The sequence below is a fragment of the Bufo gargarizans genome, chromosome 3 (genome assembly GCF_014858855.1).
Source record: "Bufo gargarizans isolate SCDJY-AF-19 chromosome 3, ASM1485885v1, whole genome shotgun sequence".
Taxonomy (NCBI): Eukaryota; Metazoa; Chordata; class Amphibia; order Anura; family Bufonidae; genus Bufo; species Bufo gargarizans.
Genome location: NC_058082.1, coordinates 286,595,212 through 286,618,272, shown reverse-complemented (window position 1 = coordinate 286,618,272; position 23,061 = coordinate 286,595,212). Strand labels below are relative to the sequence as shown.

The window sequence follows — 23,061 nt, the reverse complement described above, 5'->3', positions numbered from 1 at the left end:
AGTTCCCACTGAAAAGGGAGCAACAGGACTCAGTAATTTGGGGAACACTTGCTTTATGAACTCCAGTATCCAGTGTGTCAGCAACACTCAGCCTCTCACAAAGTATTTCATCTCAGGGAGACATCTGTATGAGCTAAACAGGTAATGAAGTATGTATGCCGTCCCAACCCGCATTTGGAAGGATACTGCTTGTTTGTAAACAGTCACTGTATAGACTTTCTAAAATGTAATTTTTCATTCGTTATGGCGTAATCCCACCATTCCTCACTTTTTATCTTCAAGGATTCAGAGTTTGGGATAGCTCATGGATTTCAATGTGTGTCTTTGGTATTCAGATGTCGTTTGAAAGTTTGAAGGATGAGCACAGTATTCCCAGGACAGCTTTTTTTTATAAATTATTTCAATTATGGCAAGTGCTAAACAGCCAATTTGTAGTAGTCCAAGTAGCCTCATATCCACAGTAGGTGTACTGAGAAGGCAAGATCCTGACTGTAGCTAATACAGAGTGCAATCCGCTAGAAGTAATACCAAAATGGCGCCAGCTCACCACCCTCTCTAACAGAGAAGAATTTTCGAAGGGATCAAATCCCACCTTCATGTCCCTCCTACCACTAATAAGAAATTCATTCAATTATAGATTTTTCTCCACTGCTATTCAACTCCCAACTTGCCTGTTTAAAATGGGCAGAGTACTAACCGATCTACCTAATGTGCTCCTGCCCTGAAATCTATTTTTGGGATAACATAATTCCATTAATAACCAATATAATGGGTCTTTTGGTTCCAAATACTCCAGCACTTTGCTTAAAGGGGTGCTTCCGGAATTAAAAAAAAATACTTAAAGAGGACCTTTCATCAGTTTAGCCCTAGTCTAATTATGGTCTTACCTTATAGGGCGGCCCCCACTGATGCCATGGCACTTTTTTTTCCCCAAAGACTCCCCTGTTCGTCCGCTCCTGGCCGCGTTGATTTCGGCGCCTTATATTATAATGAGTCGACTCGGTTATAATAGGCGGAGACTCTGAGTTTTGCTGGGGGCAGTTCTCTTCTCCCTGGCTGTGAGCGCATCCAATCAGAGCGCACCGCTCTTAGCCAGGGAGGAGCTCATTCTCCCTGGCTGCGCTCTTATTGGATGCGCTCACAGCCAGGGAGAAGAGAGCCGCCCCCAGCGAAACTGCGAGTCTCCGCCTAGTATAACCGAGTCGGCTCATTATAATATAAGGCTCTGAAATCAACGGGGCCAAGAGCGGACGAACGGGGGGGAGGGGGGTCTTTGGGAAAAAAAAGTGCCATGGCATCAGTGGGGGCCATGGCAAGGGAAGACCACAATTAGTCTAGGGCTAAACTGATGAAAGGTCCTCTTTAAATATTACTTTAGTATAAATATATTCCCAGATACATTGCATTAGCTATAATGGGTAATTTTGTCTAGGGAGCAATCATTAGGAGAAATAAAATGGCCGCCCCCTTCTATCAGTACACACAAAACCTGTCCTAATCACACAGCAGGACAAGTTACTTTACAACACTGAGGTCGTCTCTGCCTTGCTTGTCAGGGATTCTGATCCTGAATACAGCTGATAAGATATTCAGCTGAATCTCTGTAGGAATGGAGGTCATGAGGAGGCATGACGTACAGAGAGGATGGACAGGACAGACTGTGGTAATGTGGGGCTATGGTAATGGAGACTGCATGCAAGTGCTGCTGCTGCTCATTATCTACACCCCCACTATCCTCTGTACTTCATGTCTCCTCATCAACTCTATTCGTACAGAGATTCTTCTGAAGATCATTTTAAACTGTATTCAGGATCATAATCCCTGACAAGTAAGAAAGGAAGATGGCACAGCTCTTTAACTTGTCCTCCTGTGTAATTAGGACAGGTTTTGTGTGGACTAGTAGGATAGCAGCCATTTTATTTTTCCTAATGATTGCTCCCCAGAAAAAACGAGCCATTATAACTAATGAAAGGTATTTGGTAATATATTTATAATGAAATAATATTTAAGTATTTTCATTTTCTTAATTACCGGAGAACCCCTTTTAATAGGATTTCTAAAGGAGAAGGACTACCATCTTAAATTTTTGAGAGGTGGGTAAAATGGTGGCACAATGGAAAATCATGGTGAATATAACCATAATGTATGACAAAATAGTTTAGAAGAAATAAAGGCTCTGTGGGAAAAAATTGTGAAGGTGCTTGAACATATTTCACATATTTAAATATCTGACCTCAATAGAAATTGGCGATGACGCGATTTTTCCTGGCTCTTTGCAGTGTCCCTTGTGTCTTCTGACTATTATGTGATTTATGGGATACTGACTGTGTTTAACCCTTTCTCTGAATAGTCCTGTTATACAACTTAAGTTTGAAATAAAATGTACTCAAGGTCTAGACTAAAATGTGGAAATTTTTAGCTACATTGCACCAATGTTTAAGTAATCCGTATCCTTTTTTCTAATAAATGGACTTTTGAAATTTTAGAACAAATCCCATAGGAATGAAAGGACACATGGCAAAGTGCTATGGAGATTTGGTTCAAGAGCTGTGGAGTGGTACGCAAAAGAATGTGGCTCCTTTAAAACTAAGGGTAAGTTATATGCGTATTTGGCATATTTCCTACAAATTAATAGAATGTAGAGTTTAACCTCTAAACCTCTGGAACATTTATATTTGTCACAACAGCACCTCATGCAGCAGCCGTGTAAATATAAGGTCCTGCTTCAAAACATCCAAGCGTTTCCTCTCACAGGCATATCTGTCTGATTACAGTGCAGTTATCATTCCAAAGAATCTGCCCACTGGCAGTGTCGATTTCTGGAATTGATGGAGGTTTTTTTTTTATGGCTCTTATAATGCAATGTTGATAAAATGAAAACATTACTTGTTCCCTAGAGGGGTATTCTGGTTGCTACAAGTTATTCCCTATCCGCAGGATCGGGGATAACTATTAGGTCGGTAGTAGACCTACCACTGGGACCCCCACCAATCACTAGTACAGAGGCCCCTTACCCCCTGAAAAGAATGGAGCGGCAAACCGGGCATGCTTCCTGCCACTCAGTTCATCTCTCTGGGAGTTCTGGCAACAGATGAATACAGCGCTCAACCATTTCTGGAACTCCCATAGAGCTGAATGGAGTGGCAGTGTGCACATCAGGGTGCTTCGAAGGGTACAGAGTTCCTGTTCTCATGATTAGTGTTTTTCCCAGCAACAGGACCCCCAACAATCTAATAGTTATCCCCTATTGATGGGAGATAACTTGTAACAACCGGAATACTCCTTTAATGCTCAAAATAATCCTGTTCTGAATGAGGTCTGAACAAATAAGACAGATGTTAAAAATGTGCTTCCTCAGGATTGGTCATCGATCTCAGATTGGGTGGGTCTGATTCCTGACACCTCGCTGATCAATTCGAAGGGACTGTGGTGCTAATGATTCTTTATGTGTTTACCTGCCTGGTGTCTACATTGTAGTATACGGTTTCTACATATTTTTTTTTTTTCAACTTGCTTAACAAGGTTAGCAGAAAGGGGCAGAGCTGTGTAGGAAAGGGGGACGTGGCCTAAGAAGTGCCATTTTTCTTCACAAATCCTGTCAACCAACAGTTGATATTCAGTTAGAAAAAATGTGCACCACATATAAATCCATCATGAGCCACTGTGATACAGTGGACTTTGGAACGTCTTTAGACTCTTTTTTCACATTTTGTTATTTTACGGCCTTGTGCCCATCAGTCTGCACTCAGTCCCCCTTATAAAAAATAAATAAAAATCAATTTAGAAATATTTGCAAATGTATTCAAAAGGAAAACAATAAAATTTCTCATGGACATAAGTATTCAGAGTCTTTGCTACTACACTTGAAATTTAGCTCCAGGGGCCCTTCGATTTCTCTTGACCATCTGAGATTTTCTCTACACCTTGCTTGGAGTCCACCTGTTTTAAATTCTGTGGATTGGACATGATTTGGAAAGACACTGCCCTGTCTATATAAGGTCTCACAGCTAACAATGCATATCAGAGCAAAAAAAAAAAAGCCATGAAGAGGAAAGAACTGCCTGTAAAGTTCAGAGACAGGATTGTGTGGAGGCACAGATCTAGAGTAGGATACAAAAATATTTATGCTGCACTGAAATTCCTAAGAGCACAGTGGCATCCATAGTTCTTAAATGGAAGAAGTGTGGAATGACCAGATCTCTTCCTAGAGCTGGCCGCCCCACCAAACTAAGTAATTGAGTCAAAAAGGGCCTCGTTAAGAGAGTGCTCTAGGTCTCAGACTGGGCTAAAGGTTCATGCTTACACAAGACATTGACTCTAAGCACATAGCCAAGACAATACAGGAGTGGCTTAGGGATAACTATGTGAATGTCCTTGAGTGGCCCAGCCACAGCCCTGACTTGAACCAAATCAAACATCTATGGAAACTCCTGAAAATGGATGTTGACTGATGGCCCCCATCTAACTTGACAGAACTTGAGAGGATTTGCAGAGACTAATGGCAGAAAGTCCTCAAATCCAGGTTGTGGCTTCATACACAAGGAGAAGGCTGTAATCGCTGCCAAAGGTGCTTCAAGTACTGAGGTCTAAATACTTATGTCAATGCAAGATTTAATTTTTTTCTTTTCAATACTTTAGCAAAGATTTTGAGGATCCTGATTTCACGTTCTCATTAATGGGGTATTAAGTGCAGAATAATGGGGGAAAAATAGAACTTTCTTTCCTTTATTTTAGTCCCAACAAAATGTGAAAAAATGGAAGGGTCGAGACACTCTATCTAAGCTTACACCATTTGTAGGGTTAGTACATCTGGGCCATGTTATTGTAAAACCTCTTGGTCTTGAAGAATAAGAGGGCTAAGTAAAAAAAATACCTGTACATAAAATGGAGAACCACTTCAAAGTGTAAAATACGACTTTATCCATTCTTTCAGAATATTTTATTTAGCTAGTGTGCGATTATTTTTTTATTACATCTTTTTGTAAACAGGTATTTCTCAAGTAAAACAAAACACATTGCTTGTCTTTTAAATTCTCTGCTTCAGTGCAGATGCTTTGTATGTTTACCCAGTGACTGTGATGATGTAACATGCTATACTTACTGGCATCACCGCTGATTTCCGAGCTGGAAGCTTATGAATATCAGTACTCATTAACACTGTCTGCAACTGTTAGGACTTAAAATGAAGGTCCCTTTAAATTAATATTGTATGTCTCTATTTTCAGTGGACAATAGCAAAGTATGCCCCTCGGTTCAATGGCTTTCAGCAGCAGGACTCCCAAGAGCTGCTTGCATTTCTTCTAGATGGCCTCCATGAAGATCTTAATAGAGTACATGAGAAGCCGTATGTTGAGCTCAAGGACAGTGATGGACGACCAGACTGGGAAGTTGCGGCTGAGGTTAGTTATTACATAGTGCATACTGTTTACTCAGTCTTTTTGTGTCCTGTATCACTCGTACATTGTTCAGTTCACCTCCATGGTCTGACTGCTGGTCTGAGAGTGCGTATTAAGTGAAACTCTGCCAGAGGAAGTTAAACACTTTGGATAGGAACTAGTATACATGGATTAAATCCAGAAAACCATCTATTTTATGTAAAAACAGTACGGTCCCATATAAGTTTCCAATAGATGATTAAAAAAAATGTCAATTCAACTTTTTACATGTCATAGGGATAGCAAAAGTTTTTTTGTCCAGGTGCTGACGCCCCCACCCAGGGGCGGATTGGAAATTTAAAGTGTCCTGAGAGAAAAAGCTAAAAGTGGCCCTTTGTTGATATAAGGCAGGGCAACACAAGTTCTGAAGGAGCCAGCAATAATATAGTGTGGCGCATGCTGTACCAAATACCACAGTGCATTACAGACTAATACCCCAGCAGCACAAAATACTTCCCCAGAAGCTGTGATGACCAGAGCCAGCTGCCAGGTTCTGTTCTACTCCAGTTGCCCCAAGATGGCAATGAAGTTAAATTCCGGAGTCAAAGGAGGGGACCTGTGGCCACCAACCAGGTGCATACAGTTAGTTCCATATATATTTGGACAGAGACAACATTTTTCTAATGTTTGTTCTGTACATTACCACCATGGATTTTGAACAAAACAATTCAGATGCAGTTGAAGTTCAGACTTTTATCTTTAATTCAGTGGGTTGAACAAAATGGTTGCATAAAAATGTGAGGAACTAAAGCATTTTCTAAACTCAATCCCTTCATTTCAGGGGCTCAAAAGTAATTGGACAAATTAAATAATTGTAAATAAAATGTTAATTTCTAATACTTGGTTGAAAACCCTTTGTTGGCAATGACTGCCTGAAGTCTTGAACTCATGGACATCACCAGACGCTGTATTTCCTCCTTTTTAACCCCTTCACTACCACCGCCGTACATGTACGGCGCTTGAGCGATGTGTAAACATGGCTCCCGCTCGCACGTGCAGTGGACGTCGTGGCCAGAAGATCTCTGCTGTTTCATACAGCAGAGACCTGCTGCTACTTACTGTGACTTGCAATAAGGCCGATTGCGGTAATTAAAGGCTTTAGATGCCGTGATCAAGCAAGATCACAGCATCTAAATGCGCAAAAACCCGGAAGCCCTTCCTACCGAAGCCCCGTGTGGCCAATTCGTGCATCTGCAGTTGATGCTGTCCATGCTGTAATTCTTATTTTGGCCACCAGATGACAGGCCAGGATAAGAAATTAGCAAATTAGGGTTTAAATGTCAATTTAAAAATCCCTGATGGAACAAAGTCAAAAATTTTAAAAACATTATTTATAGGCTCGTGTGTGGGCTTCAAAATGATCACAAAAATAAGTTAAATATATAAAAAAATGAAAAAGTTTAAATCACTCCCCTTTTCGTATAATAAAAATAAATAAATCCTAAATAACAATAAATATAAACATCATGGGTATCATTGCGACCGAAAACGCCCATACTATTAAAATATATTTAAAAAATCCAATACGGCGAATGGCTTAACAATTTGCCATTTTTTCATTGCTTCTCTTACCCCAAAAAATTTAATAAAATGTGATCAAAACGTCACGCACACTCCAAAATGGTATCAATAAAAACTACAGATTGTTCTGCATAAAATGAGCCTCTAAACAGCTCAGTAGGCATAAGTATAAAAGAGTTATGGGGGTCAAAATATGGTGATGTAAAAAAAAATATATACAATTTATTTTTATCAAAGTTTACATTTATTTTTACACTATTTAGACATTAAAAAACCTACACATATGGGGTATCGTTGTAATAGTACTTACCCAGAGAATGAAGGGCATTGCCCTTGCCGTAAACAAAATGCAGTGGGAACAAAACCTGTAAAACCGTGGAGGAATTGTGTTTTTTCCCCCAATTTTTTTTACCTCTACCCACTACATTTTATGTCATAATTAATGGCGTCATTAGAAAGTACAACCTGTACCGCAAAAAATAAGCTATTATGAAACACTGACCAATCAGTTTGGCTGGATTTGAGCACACAGTATGTCTCTGAAAACCCCAGAATTCATCCAGCTGCTTCTGTCCTGTGTCACATCATCAATAAACACTAGGGACCCAGTGCCACTGGCAGCCATGCATGCCCAACCATCACACTGCCTCCACCGTGTTTTACAGATGATGTGGTATGCTTTGGATCGTGAGCTGTACCACGCCTTCGCCATACTTTTTTTCTTTCCATCATTCTGGTAGAGGTTGATCTTGGTTTCATCTTTTCAAACAGTGTTCTTCCAGAAGTGTGCTGGTTTTTAGTTTTTTTTTTTTTTTTTTTTTTAGCAAAGTCCAATCTAGCCTTCTTATTCTTGAGGCTTATGAGTGGCTTGCACTGTGCAGTGAACCCTCTGTATTTACTTTCATGCATTCTTCTCTTCATGGTAGATTTGGATATTGATAACGCCTATATCCGGGAGAGTGTTGTTCACTTGGTTGGCTGTTGTGAAGGGGTTTCTCTTCACCATGGTAATTATTCTGCGATCATCCACCACTGTTGTCTTCTATGGACATCCAGGTCTTTTTGCATGGTTGAGGTCACCAGTGCTTTCTTTCTCAGGATGTACCAAACTGTAGATTTCGCCACTCCTAATAGTGTAGCAATTTCTCGGATGGCTTTTTTCTGTTTTCACATATGAAGAATGGCTTGTTTCACCTGCATAGAGAGCTTCTTTGACCACATGTTTACTTCTCAGAAAAATCTTTAAAATGCAAGCACCACGCCTCAAATCAACTCCAGGCCTTTTATGTGCACAATTGAGAATGAAATAATGAAGGAATTGCCCACACCTGCCTATGAAACAATTGTTCAATTACTTTTGGTCCCTTTAAAAATGGGGTGCCACATGTAAAGGAGCTGAAACTCCTAAACCCTTCATCCAATTTAAATGTGGATACCCTCAAATGAAAGCTAAAAGTCTGGACTTTATGCCCATGTCCATTACATAACTATAACTTTGAATATGTTTTAGTAAACAGGTAATAAAAACAAAATTTGTGTCCGTGTCTAAATATATATGAACCTAACTGTAAGTAGATGATGCCTCAAGCATTAATTGACCTTTGGGAGAGTCAGCTCATTACTCACCTGTCTGGTGGCCATGAGGAGGACTCATGTGGCCCCTAGGCATCAGCCCATCGGGAAGTTTCCCTGTAGGGTCTATGGCCAGTCTGCCCCACCAAACCCAAAAACAAGCAGGTGCAGCTGAGCACTATATGTCTTTGCTAGCTAAAGATGGGCTCATAGACTTTTTGTTGAGACGCCGACCGATCAAAACTTTTGATATATCACTGTGACATGTCATTAGTTTTTTGAAGCAACAGTTACTTTCTAAATGGAAATTTAAATGTGGCTGTGAAATACTGGTTCTCTCTTTCGCATTCTGTCTGTTTCCTATGTCTTTAAAAAGTTACATTTAAAATGTTGTTTTTGGAAATATGTAGTCTCCAGACTGTGAAATGTTTATATAGCTGGAACCATATGTCTAAATACTTCAAGTGCCTTGTGGATCATGTTCAATGAATAGAAGAAGTACCGGTTGATGACTTTTTCAATTTGACTCACCATATGCCATGCCATTCTATGTGTGCTGTGCTGTGAGTATAGCCAAATAAATGATTGTTACTATTTTGTTCATTATCTATTAGACTCATTATTGTTTGCTTACTCTGAAGCTGGGAATTAGAAACCCACAGGTTTATTCTTTGCCTGATGTTGTGACTAACCAGAGATTCCTATTTCTCAGGCTTGGGACAATCACTTGAGGAGGAACCGGTCGATAGTCGTGGACTTGTTTCATGGACAGTTGAGATCTCAAGTGAAATGTAAAACCTGTGGGCATGTCAGTGTCCGATTCGACCCATTTAACTTTCTCTCTCTGCCTCTGCCCATGGACAGTTACATGCATTTGGAAATCACAGGTTATTATGTTTTCATTTTCAGTTTTTTAATCCCTGAATAAGAATAATTCCATGAATGAGAGAAGCATTTGATGGGGGGAAAAAATGAACACATTATTTGTGATGGCTATAATACACCTTTAAATGGGTCGATGATTCTATAGTGTGACACTGCTCCTGTAGACATTTGTCAGCATATTAACGGATTGACCCATCTGACAGTTTTGATAAGTGCCAGTCCCACGTGGCCAGGTTTATTCAAATGACTGAACAGGCAGGCGCTCCTCTGTTTCCATTGTAGTAAATAATGAACAGCGCAGCGGATCAAGCTGCACATCTTCTGTAACTACCAGAGGACCCGTCTCCCCAAAATGCAGTGCAGTTTGCAGGCAGCACGTTACAGAGCAGGAGGAACTGAGCAGATTTATATGTAATTTTCAAGGAAAAGATTCCATAAAGCTTGTAATTTATACATTTAAATTTCTGCTCTTTCTGATCTAAGTTGTATTCAGTGATTGATAGCATTCTCTGTGTAAGTTTGTATACATAGATGGCTGTCAGTCACTGATAGCTGTACACAGGGGAGGTGTTATCAGTGATTGATAGCATTCTCTGTGTAAGTGTGTATACATAGATAGCTGCCAGTCACTGATAGCTGTACACAGGGGAGGTGTTATCAGTGATTGATAGCATTCTCTGTGTAAGTGTGTATACATAGATAGCTGCCAGTCACTGATAGCTGTACACAGGGGAGGTGTTATCAGTGATTGATGGCATTCCCTGTGTAAGTGTGTATACATAGATAGCTGCCAGTCACTGATAGCTGTACACAGGGGAGGTGTTATCAGTGATTGATAGCATTCTCTGTGTAAGTGTGTATACATAGATAGCTGCCAGTCACTGATAGTTGTACACAGGGGAGGTGTTATCAGTGATTGATAGCATTCTCTGTGTAAGTGTGAATACATAGATAGCTGCCAGTCACTGATAGCTGTACACAGGGGAGGGGTTATCAGTGATTGATAGCATTCTCTGTGTAAGTTTGTATACATAGATAGTGGTCAGTCACTGATAGCTGTACACAGAGGAGGTGTTATCAGTGATTGATAGAATTCTCTGTGTAAGTGTGTATACATAGATAGCTGCCAGTCACTGATAGCTGGGTTTTGGCCGGCCAAAAAAAAATGAGACCATATAGCTGGTTGTATCTGGCTATACCCAATACGGTAGACTCCAGCAGGCTGTTCTTCTGCCAGGATGTGTATCTAAGGTTATGTTGTGAACTCCGGCAGTTTGTTCCGGTGGAGGATCAGAGTGCCGGAGTTCACTGGCTGCATCTGTCATAGCTGGATGCCCATTGACTGTAATGGGGATCCGGACAAAAAAATGCTGCACAGTGACATAGCATTTTGATAAGACCCCTTCCAAGTCAGTCAGCCTTGCCCTCAAATCAGTCCCCCCATGCAGCAAGCACGCAATCAGACCCCCAGGCTGCCACCATCAGACCCTCCCTTGCTGCAATCAGAGTCAGACCCCCATGCCATCCATTGCCATGTCCCCCACTCCCCCAGTGCCATCAGATCAGCCCCTCCATGCCATGTCCCCCAGTGCCCCCATGATGGCATTGCCATCAGCTCCTCCATGCCATCCAGATTGCCATGATGTCCCCCTTCCCCAGTGCCTCCCTGCCATCCACCATGTCCCCCACTCTTATCAGATCAGCCTCTGCATGCCAAATCACAGGTGCCCCCCGCCATCACAGGATCCCCCCCCCCCCGTCACTAACTATATACTTACCTTTCCTGGCAGTGCGTCGTGCGCTGACACATGGAGCCCGCAGGAGACGCGTCTTCATCCAAGTATGCACTGGGAGGGACCTTGCGTCACACACGGTGTCAGCCAGCGCGCTGACGATGTGTGCAGAGCGGTGCCGAGTCGAGAGGCCTCAGAGCAGTGAGTGAGAAGCTTCACTTCACTCACGCTCCATGATCACGTGATTTAAACGAATCCTCGGTGCATGGAAACTGCATCAAGGATTTTATTTGCCTCGATTAAATCGATGAATCGTTTCAGCCCTAGTTGTACACAGGTGATGTGTTATCAGTGATTGATAGTATTCTCTGTGTAAGGACTCATTTACACGACCGTAGCCGTTTTTGCGGTTTGCATTTTGCGGATCGGATTGTTTTTCTCCTGTGTAGAAATGCCTATTCTTATACGTAATTACGGACAAGAATAGAACACGTTCCATCTTTTTTGCGGAGCCACAGAAGGGAAGTAAGTTCATTTACGATAATTGCATCCTCATAAGAGGCAGGAAAGCAGCATTTCCATCTTCTCTTTATAGGAGCGAGACATCACTACTGCAATCGTTCCTCCCCATACAGATTCATTGTTTCTGGGCAGCAGATCCCTGTTTACACAGCTCAATCTGCCATCTAGAAACAATGTTTTAGGTGTTTGCTCATTCTTCGGGTGATTGGCGGCACCGTTAATTACAAATAGTGATATATTTTAAGAGCTCTATGAACTCCATTCAGGCAGTAAAGGCCTCTTTACACTGGCCATACACCAGGTGGATAATTGCTGACTAGCGCTTTTAAGAACGCTCCTTAGTGATGATCTGCTGGTATACAGGTGCTGGCAATTATCCGATCGGGTAAGGATTGTTTGTGCATTGACCGGAATCATCGTTTGCAGGCAGCAGATCTTGACATTTAAACAGCTTCTGCTACTAGCAAACAATGATTCTGTATGGGGACAAGCTATGGTATTAGCGATCACTCCTCCCCATACTGGGGAGGAGATCGCTGCATGTAAATGCATCGGTCTCCTCCACTGACGAGCAGACGATTGCCGGGAAGGAACCCTTCTCCCTGACAATCATCTGCTCAATTGAGCAGTGTAAAAGGGGCATTTAGATAAACATTCAAACGTATCCTATTAACATATTTTTAAAGATTTTACAGTTTTGGTGAGGAAAAAAAACTGTTTATATATGGATATTACTCTTAAATATGTTGAGTTTTCATTTTATTATTATTTTTTTTTCAAATGCATTAAAATAATTAACATTTCCTGTATGCATTTTAAGTTATTAAATTAGATGGCACAACACCTGTACGGTATGGGCTAAGGCTGAACATGGATGAGAAGTACACAGGCCTGAAGAAACAGTTGAGTGAGCTATGTGGTTTGAAGCCTGAACAGATCCTTCTTGCAGAAGTGCATGGATCGAACATTAAGGTAAGTGTTAGTTGTGTTTATCGCTTAGTATAGGTTCTTTGATTACCACCAAAAGAGTTGATCATTTTAGAGAAGCTGAAATGCTTACGTATCAAATTATGGCAGAATTTCATTATTTTAACATATGCCGTAGCTAGAAACAGAGCAGAAATGAAGATCTGATCTATAAGTGTGTACAGAATGAAAAACATTGGATTCTATACTGAGTAGAGTCCCAACTAGGGCAGGCCTATGTTGGATGGTGTACTGAACAATACTTTCAGTTGACGCCCCCAAGCCATCCCTCCTGAGGCATTATTTTGTGCCCAAATAATGTAATAAAGCTATTTAGAATTTGACATATTTTGGTGACCCTAAGCAAAGTTATGTCTGAGGTCCCCATCACACAGCTAAGCTCTGCCCTATCGTACATCTAATCTCTACTCTGTTGTAGCACCTTACCTGCTAAGCTCTGCTCCTCAGCTCACTAAGCTCTACTCCCAGCATAACAGCGCAGACTGGCCACTATTGCTACCACTCTACGGCTAGGAAGGGAACCCACAATCATTGGGCCCCTGTGCAGCTGAACAGGTGGCAGGTCCACCAGTGGTTTAATCAGTTTAAATTTTTTCAGCTGAACACTTGTGGCCAGCAGGTGGCCTCCTGGTCTCTGGGGCTCCTAGTATTTGCATGTTGGTTAATTCCTCCCTTGTGTACACATAACCATATTATAAAGTACTAAAAAGTTACCTAAAAAATTCTGTCTAACCAGTAAACTAGGGGATGTTGCCGAGCATCAACCGTGGGATAGGGAGTACAATGCCTTGTTGGCCAGGTTATCAGGGCTAGTGAGGCATCGGTTACACACCAAAGAGCCTGGCCATGATTCCAATTCTCAGATCTCCACCAATCTATATTATCCCCTTTGCTATAATAATATATTGATGCTTGTTTTATGCTGGGAAACAACTTTATAGGTAATCTAGTAATCTCCATTTATTGCTGCTGTCATCAAGCAATCTTAATATGTACAATGCCTTCAAGGCTCCCATGCACATGTAGGTCCATTTTTGGCAGGATCAGATAACTTAATGTGGGAGGAGGCCTCCCGTCTCTCTCCCAACATCATCTTCAGCTGAGAAGAGTATCTGGTTATTGAATTTCAACAACTTGTCCTACTGTTCTCCAGGTAGATTTGCCACAGTTATCAGCTTTATTCGCTCTCTGCATTGACAACTCATACATGCATGGCTGAACCAAGCCTATTTGGAGAAATCGGCAGAGATAGCTATCTGGTGTACAAGCTTTCGACCAGCAGTTTTTAAGGCTGTATGGGCACCTGTGTGTTCACCTATGTATGGGAGCAGCTATGTGTTCCTCAAATTTTATAAGCCTGAATGCATTTCTTGTGTGTGTGTGTGTGTGTGTGTGTGTGTGTGTGTGTGTGTGTATATGCATATATATATATATGTGTGTGTGTGTGTTTTGGTTAACACACTTATGACCTCACACATTGTTTTACTTCCACATGCTTAAAGGGAGTCTGTCAGCAGATTTACCCCTTTTTAACAGTTGCCATTATGCTGTAGCCGCAAAACAGACGATTAACACGGTACCTTTATACGCTTTGGTGGACTTTTAAATCTGCAAAAAACGAACTTTGATGAGGGCTCGCAAGTGCCCAGGGCGGAGTCCACCGTGTTGGAGCCCAGGCAGCTCTGCCTCTTCGGCTCTTATCCCCGCCCAGCCTCCTCCTCTGCTCGCCTATCTGTTGTCTCTCCCCCTCAGCGAGATCCCGCGCCGACGCGATGACTTCCTTGGCCGGGGCATGCGCATAAGCTACTGCGATGCCGTGTCAGCAATGGGCATGGCAGTGCGCATGCCCCGGCCAAGGAAGTTATCGCGTCGGCGCGGGATCTCGCTGAGGGGGAAAGACAACAGATAGGCGAGCAGAGGAGGAGGCTGGGCGGGGATAAGAGCCGAAGAGGCAGAGCTGCCTGGGCTCCAACACGGTGGACTCCGCCCTGGGCACTTGCGAGCCCTCATCAAAGTTCGTTTTTTGCAGATTTAAAAGTCCACCAAAGCGTATAAAGGTACCGTGTTAATCGTCTGTTTTGCGGCTACAGCATAATGGCAACTGTTAAAAAGGGGTAAATCTGCTGACAGACTCCCTTTAACCTCATTTTTCATGACGTATTCCGTCTATGTTCTTGCAAATAATGGTCCAACCAGCTTTTCGCTTCTTTGTCCTAATCAAGCAAATCTCCTAATCTTATCACGTAGAAATGAATTAGAACACTCAATATATGCACTGAATTGGTTCTCATTTTGATACAGTAGATGTCTTTCCCCACTGCATGTAATACACAGCAGTCATGTTCGCAGAAGTTAATTGGGGATGAGTCTGTTAGAGAATAAAGTGCAGCACTTTAGCACAGCACACTTGTCCATTATGACCTGATTACTGGTAGTAATGTTCTGTGCTGTGCCCATCACAAACATGGGAATGTATGGTCTCATTTATACTACCATCATTGTACCATGTCGGTTCATACCAACGTAGTCCACTACAAGGAGGAGTTAGCACCGTCTCATTCTAACTCTTTTTATTTGTAGAACTTTCCTCAGGATAACCAGAAAGTACGGCTGTCAGTGAGTGGTTTTCTCTGTGCTTTTGAGATACCGATTCCTGGATCTCCTACATCAGCCACAAGCCCCACACAACAAGGTGCTTTATAGTCAGCATAACCTTAATAAAGGGTACAAGCATACGGTAATGGTTGTAGAAATGTTTTGTCTTGAAAACTTTTGTAATTAAATAAAAATAATAACAAATCTATTAGAAAGGAAATATATTTTTTTCCCGAATTTTCAGTTTTTCCTTAAATATTTATTTTCAACAAATATTTTATATCCATCATCTAATGGCACACAAAAAAGGTCTAAGGTGTCCCGTAAAAAAAAAAATATCAATTACATATAGGCTGGCTCAGTAATGAGTCAGTTAGTTGCAGTTAGATAGGCCATTGCTACAACAAAAAAAATGTTCCAGCCCAACATATGCCAGATGGAAACTGTTGTAGCAAATGCTCCCCCATGTAAAGCCTATGTGTACTGGTAGCCATACACGCAGGCGTAGAGTGAACCTAGCCTTAGTTTGTAGGGTCCCATAGTGGCCCAGTGGTTAGCACTGTTGCCTAGGAAGATTGGGATACTACCTGGACAGGGTTACATCTGTATGCATGTTCTCCCTGTATCTGTTGTTATCGGGAATGTACCTCTGTACTATATTGGTGTGGGAAAATATGTTTTTGATTGATTGTAAAACTGTTCACATTACACCAAATGTAGTTGTTTATAATGAGCTTTGCGGAGTCCATGAAATGTTCCGTTAAAGGGGTTTAAATTGTAATCCAGATTAATAGTGAAGCAGTTTTAGACAGATAATTTTGAGCTTGTTCTCCTATTTGCAGATTCCAGCACAGTGCCATCATCCAATGGACCACAGAGTTTCATGCCAAATGGAGGACTGAGTCGGCCACCAGTAATCCCCAATGGGATGCCAAATACTGTAGTGCCATGTGGGACAGAGAAGACCGTGGGGAATGGGGTACTCAATGGGCATATCTCTCTCCACCCAGATGGCCCTTTTATAGGCTATATCATTGCTATTCATAGAAAAATGGTAAGATTACACCTGTTATGCAAGAAGAAAATCCTATTTATTCTCAGATAACTGCACTGTGTTAAAGGGGTTGTCTCATAAGAGACATAACCTTTAAGAATGAAACTGTCACAGCGATCACCTGGTGCCTACAGGTCCCACACATATGACCTACTTGTAAACAGCTCATTTTTGAGACTCTCGTGTCTTGTTGCATCTATTCTCAATGGCTGTCCATATAATACAAGGATGGCTCAGGGCCACCAGAATGAGAGAGTAGCTAACTGTTTTGACTCATGGAGATGCCTCCAAAGCTAGGAACCCCCTCTATGATTTCTGTATGCCCTAATAGGACAAGACAAACCCTTGGATGAACATGGAATACTCACTAAAACTGGCCATAGATAACGGCAAAAAACTAACAATTATTGAAAGCAAAAAAAATGGTTGATTCTGACTGATGGAAATCTTAAGGAGTCTGAACGCTTAAGGGCATATTTACCAAAACATACATTTTATATGCCAAACTTAGTCAAAAGTCCATTGGAGTAAGATGCCCCATATTTATGGTACAGAAGAGAGTCCCAAAATGCCTAATATTATCTATCTATCTACCAATCAAGAAAAGAGGCAGAATTCCAAAATTCTTGAGTGCTGCCTCTTTTCGGGTTATTTGGATTATCCGGGACTTTAAGGCAATGGTCTTGGAGGCATTGCACCCATTGGCTGCTGATTTTTCTCTGTTTAGTTTCTGTCTATGTAATCTATTTTTTCTATTTATCTTTTCTATCTTATCATATCTACTTAATCTTTTTTATCATATCTATCTCCTAGATTACACTTAAATTTGCCCGTTGCCACAGACTCAAAACTTTTATTTTCACTTCTTCACTTCCATTATGGGTTGACTTGTATCTCTGTTGCTCTTACCTGTTTTGCTGTTTCTTTGTTTTAGATGAGAACAGAGCTGTATTTTCTATCATCTCAAAAAAATCGTCCAAGCCTATTTGGGATGCCTCTAATAGTTCCATGCACTGTACATACCAGGAAGAAAGATTTGTATGATGCAGTATGGATCCAGGTCTCCAGACTTGCAAGTCCTCTTCCACCACAAGAAGCAAGTAACCATGCACAAGACTGGTACGTTTATACAATGAATAATTTACTTGAAGGCCAAATTAAAAAGGAAGATGGGTAGTAATGATACTAGAGTTACCTTCCAGGAAAGGACCTAAACAGCCTCTTAATCAAAAGAAACCAGCAGCACAAGAACAATCAAAATAAAATCACATTGAACGCCTTGGTCCACAAGTCACTTTTCAACAAAAAATGGAGCTAGAGGCAGCATACAAAGTCAATGATGCTTTAACTTGTGGAAGTGCTACCTAGAACCCCATTTCTTAAAAACCTCATGTGTGCTTTATTGTGAGTTCAGATACTGAAGAATTGCATCTTAGAGTAAAGTACAGCTCATAAGGATGAGGTTTTGAATACCCATCCACATGTAGCGACCCAAAAAATCATTTACTGCTGAATTCGCTGTTTGCAGCACTTAATGTGGAATATGCAGCAAAATCGTCATGTAACACCGATTTGCAGTGATATCCACAGGGTATATTAGAGCGGTCGTTAGCGATCATCTTGCAGTCTAATACTGCCTCAGTTTGCCCAATGAATGAGCAAATTCAGAGCTGTGTAATTGCGATCTGCCGCCGGCACACCGCTGTCCTGCATGGGGACGAGCGATGGCATAGCTTCCCCATGCTGCGGAGGACATCACTGCATATAATAGCAGCGGTGTTCTCTCCTAGATATCTGGTGACTGCTTCCCTCCCTACAAACGCTTGCAGCATCGGGGTGTCTAATACACCCTTTAATAAGAATGAAATTTACACTTAAGGGTATATAAGACAAACCGATGCTGCAAGCGTTCCCTCCTGTCAGTTTACAGATAGCTAGCAGAGGACACCGCTGCTATTACCTGCAGCAATGTCCTCCGCAGCATGCGGAGGAGCGATCGCTATGCCATTGCTTGTCCTCATGCAGGAGAGTGGTGTGCCGGCGGCAGATGGTGATTACACAGCACAATCTGCCGCCAGCAAATCCAGATCTTTCAGCATGCTGAAAGATCTGAATTGCCCAATGAGTGTTTGCTCGTTCATCGGGCAATCAGAGGTAGTATCAGACATAGGAACGCTCGTTAGCGATTATCGGGAAGAAAATCTGCCCATGTAATACACCCTTTAGTCACAGCTCAGAACGCATCAGATCTCAGCAGTACATTAGAGCAGCTGAGGCAAAAGAAGGAAGAGCTCGAAAGTAGCTTCTCAGGATACAAACATACATACAGATCACATCAAACTCTCTCCGGCATCCAGATGGCTTTAAACCACAGCAGCTCCATCTAAGACACTGGCTTCTATGGTCATGGGATACAGCCACAGCAAGGATTTGTCTCAGCTTTGAGCCATCTGTAAGTTGCAGAGCAGTGAGAGGCTGACGCGAGTTCACCGGAGCTCTGGTGATCGCTGCGTTTCTTCACAGCTTTCACTTGAACCAGACCGAGCTGCACCTAGGCCATGTGACTGAGGTACTGTGACGTCACCGACCTAGGAAGATGCCTAAGTGCTCATGGATCGATGCGGCTTCTTCCAACAGCTGATTGAGAGGGATCCCCCGCCGATCTGATATTGATGAGCTGTCCTGAGGATAGGTTACCAATATCCAATTCCCGCATAACCCCTTTAAACCTTTGCTACACTACGTAAAGTAGGATTTCCTCTTCCACAGTAAGTACTTCCATCATTGGGGGGAAGCATACCTAAAGACTCATAAGCCTTAGACTCAATTTATGACAACCAAAATCTTTTTTTTTTTTTTTTTTTTTTTTTTTATATCTTTATTTCAAATGAAGCCATTTAACAAATTCCAGAAAACTTTAATATAGAAATAAAATCTAATATCCCACACACACCAATCTTTTTATTGCAAAGCCAGCCAGGAGAGAGAAAACAAAGTGGAGGGAAAAACTAATTATATCCACAGCCTCATATCCTCATCCATTGATGTAAGGGATTCTTACTTTGATAATATATTTTTTCATGACTTTTAACTTTATTCGCCAAGGATGCCCAGAATCTTACTCTGCTTACATTTTAAAGCTGTGAAAGTTAAGAAGTGTCTTAACTAGTGACAGATTTAGACGCACAGTAAAGGGATGTCTTAGCCACTAGCCAGGCCTTTCTTGACACTTAAAGGGTTTTTGCAGTGTCTGGATATTGTTGCCCTTTCCTCGGCATACAGTAGTAGGTCATCAGTATGAGATCAGCGGGGCTTGTCCCAGCTCTCCATCCTCTTTATGCTGTCTACATGGTAGCGGTGGTGCAGTCTAATTACAGCATCTTCTTCCGTTCATTTAAATGGGATGATCAGCTGTAATTCAGCCGCTGGTGATGTAGGCAAATATTTTTTTTCTATGTGTATTAGGAAACTGGGATAAATATACAGCGCATATCATTCAACTAATCTTATCCTTTACAGCGATGACAGTATGGGATATCAGTATCCGTTCACGCTCAGAGTGGTGCAAAAAGATGGGAATTCCTGTGCGTCATGCCCATGGTACAGGTAAATAATTAACGCTTTCCTTTATGTTCTTGAACGGTATGGTAGACGTCTTCTAAGTGTGGAGTGTACAAATCTGACTTCACTGCCAGGAACAATACCAGTTCAGAGTTTCAGCTACCTATACGGTGTGTATATATTGTACGGATCCATTTGGTGTCACAATTAAAGAGTAACTGTCAGAAATGTTGACCGATATTTGGTAGAGGACATGCTAGTTTGCCATCCTGTTTGAAATAAATGCATGCTAACCAGTATGTACAATGAACGACATCTGCTACTCTTCCAATATTCCATTGTATTGAATGGTCTTCTCATTAATCCCAATCTAGGTTTTGCAGGGGATGTAAAATTGACTGTACGGAAGACCGTGCCTACATTGGTAATGCTTACATTGCTGTAGATTGGGATCCCACAGCTCTGCATCTTCGTTATCAGACATCACAAGAAAGGGTAAGAAAAATGAGGACAGGAAAATGCATTTCTGGTTCTTTAGACTTTATCATGGGTTTCAGTGAATTTGCAGTGATCAAAGGATTTGGTGAGTATATCAGCTAAAGTATTTGTCTTCCGTCATCAGATCTAAAACCATGATGTTGCAAGATGGCCTTGTATTCCCATCCCAAATCAAAATGACTATCTTATGTGGCGGCCTGAGGTTAAGAAACCAGTAGGTTTGGGCTGTACTGTTTTCTCAACTCCTGTGGAAGGGTATGCTTCTGTAACTCCCATTCAATTGTATAGGAGGTATGGAAAGAGTGTGGTACAACCTAGTCTACGGTTTCTGTAACCCTGGCCACCTTTGGCTGCTCCATAGCACAGTTATTCAGTCGGAATACTAAGGGTGAGTTCACACAACATCATTAGTTTCCATTGCTCTTCTTTGTTAGAGGAGCAGAACAATGAAAATAACAGAATTGCTGTATTCTGCACCTACTGTAACTGACCTGCATGAAGCAAAACACGTCCCCTATAAGTGGAGAAAAAAGTTTTCTCTCTACTGTTTTTGATGGAATCTACAATGAAGGCCCTGAACAAACCTTTGTACGCAGATGTGAACAAGATCTAAGAAAGATTTTGTCTGTTGTGGAGGTGGTTTCTCCACCCTTTTGTACATTTGTTGTACTTTTTGTATTTAACCCCTTCCCAACTGCCATACGGCTATATACGTGCTAATTACACATGCCTCCGTGCAGCTAGCACGGGTATAGACGTCATGGCAGCTCTTTAATCAAAGCGCTGCAAAACGCTTGGATTAAAGCTTCTGCCCCTGGACTGTACACTGTCACAGACAGCATACAGTCCAGTGATGCCGGCAAGGGACCAATAAGAGTGGTCCCTTGCCGGAGATTGATCCGATTGGTTTGTCTGTGCAGACTAACCAACCGGATCGCGGCTGTGTAAAAGTGTCTGTTTCAGGCTCTGATCTGCATTCTGCAGATGAGAGCCTGAAATCAGGCAGTGTGTGCTCTGTGCCCCCGATCTGTTAGCCCCATCTGTGCCTCCCCCTGAACACCATCGACACCCCCCTCCTCCCCCTTGGGCGCCCTGCCTCCAACCGCTTTTCCGGCCATGCGCTCTCCCTTCCGGCATCTGTGCCCTCCTGCCCACATCCATGATGTCTGCTCCCATGAGTGTCCTCTGCCTCATATGTGTCCCCATTCCTCACCTGTGCCCTCTGCTCCTGCTGTATGTGATGGCGACGGCTATGTTCCTGAGTTGCCGCCATCAGCAGCGAGTGTCAGCTCTATCCTGACACTGCTATAATGCCTTAAATGCCGCAGCAGCGGCATCCATGGGGTCAATTAAGGGGAGGGGGCACTTTGCAAATTACAGTACAGCCATCAGCCCCACTGGTTCTTCAAGATGCAAGTGGGACTTGATAAAAAAAAAAGTGTGAAAATAAAAAAAATTGCCTTTTTCTATATCCGCTCATTTATAAGAGATTAATTTAAAAAAAAAAAACTACACATATTGGCTATCACCGCGTCTGTAACAACCGGGTCTATAAATATATCACATCATCCATCCCGTGCGATAAACACCATTAAAAGAAAAGAAAAAAATGTGTAAAAAAAAAAACAAACAACAAAAACGCATTTTTGTCACCTTACATCACAAAAATTGCAACACCAGGCGATCAAACAGGCTTACGTCCCACAAAATGGTAGCATAAAAACAGTCACCTTATTCCTCAAAAATTGAGCCCCTACATAAGAAAATCACGTAAAAAAAAAAAACTATAGCTCTTAGAACATGGATGAATGTTGTAAAAAATAAAAACAGTGCCCAAACTTTACCTTGCCTCACAAAAAACTTAATATAGAGCAATTAAAAATCATATGTACCCCAAAATAGTACCAATAAAACTGGCACCTTATGCCCTAGTTTCCAAAATGGGGTCACTTTTTGGGAGTGTCTACTGTAAGGGTGCATCAAGGGGGCTTCAAACCAGTCCAGCAAAATCTGCCTTCCAAAAACCATATGGCGCTCCTTTCCTCCTGCGCCCTGCCGTGTGCCCTTACATCAGTTTACGACCACATGTGGGGGTGTTTCTGTAGACCGCGGAATCAGGGTAATAAATAATGAGTTTTGTTTAGCTATTAACCCTCGATGTGTTAAAGAAAAAAATTGATTAAAATGTAAAATCTGCCAAAAAGTGAAATTTAGAAATTTTATCTGCATTTTCCTTTAATTCTTGTGGAACACCTAAAGGGTTAACAACATTTGTAAAATCAGTTTTGAGTAATTTGAGGGGTGTAGTTTCTAATATGGGGTCATTTATGGGGCGTTTCCACTATGTAAGCCCCACAAAGTGACTTCAGAACTGAACTGGTCCTTAAAAAGTGGGTTTTGGCAATTTTCTTAGAAATTTAAAGAATTGCTTCTAAACTTCTAAGCCTTCTAAAATTTAAAATTACATTTACAAAATGATGCACACATAAATTAGACTTATGGGGATTGTTAAGTAATAAATATTTCTGAGGTATCACTTAGTGTTTTAAAAGCAGAGAAATTCAAATTTTGAAAATTGCCAATTTTTGTAAATTTGGGATTTTTTCATATATAAAGGTGAAACATATTGACTCAAATGTATGACTGTCACGAAGTACAATCTCAGAATGGTTTGGATAAGTAAATGCATTCCAAAGTT

The 23,061-nt window shown here is 41.6% G+C and overlaps 1 protein-coding gene across 2 annotated transcripts in view; it reads left to right on the top strand.

Annotated features, from left to right (window-relative positions):
- The window catches only part of USP32 (ubiquitin specific peptidase 32), a 240,770-nt gene that overhangs the window by 191,911 nt on the left and 25,798 nt on the right, over nucleotides 1–23,061 (top strand). For both annotated transcript variants that reach the window (XM_044286239.1, XM_044286238.1), the window contains exons 20-29: nucleotides 3–141; nucleotides 2,487–2,592; nucleotides 5,226–5,399; nucleotides 9,241–9,415; nucleotides 12,489–12,640; nucleotides 15,236–15,347; nucleotides 16,093–16,304; nucleotides 17,239–17,423; nucleotides 19,824–19,910; nucleotides 20,240–20,360. In XM_044286239.1, the coding sequence (XP_044142174.1) occupies nucleotides 3–141; nucleotides 2,487–2,592; nucleotides 5,226–5,399; nucleotides 9,241–9,415; nucleotides 12,489–12,640; nucleotides 15,236–15,347; nucleotides 16,093–16,304; nucleotides 17,239–17,423; nucleotides 19,824–19,910; nucleotides 20,240–20,360 (1,463 nt within the window). The remainder of the gene's footprint in view (nucleotides 1–2; nucleotides 142–2,486; nucleotides 2,593–5,225; nucleotides 5,400–9,240; nucleotides 9,416–12,488; nucleotides 12,641–15,235; nucleotides 15,348–16,092; nucleotides 16,305–17,238; nucleotides 17,424–19,823; nucleotides 19,911–20,239; nucleotides 20,361–23,061) is intronic.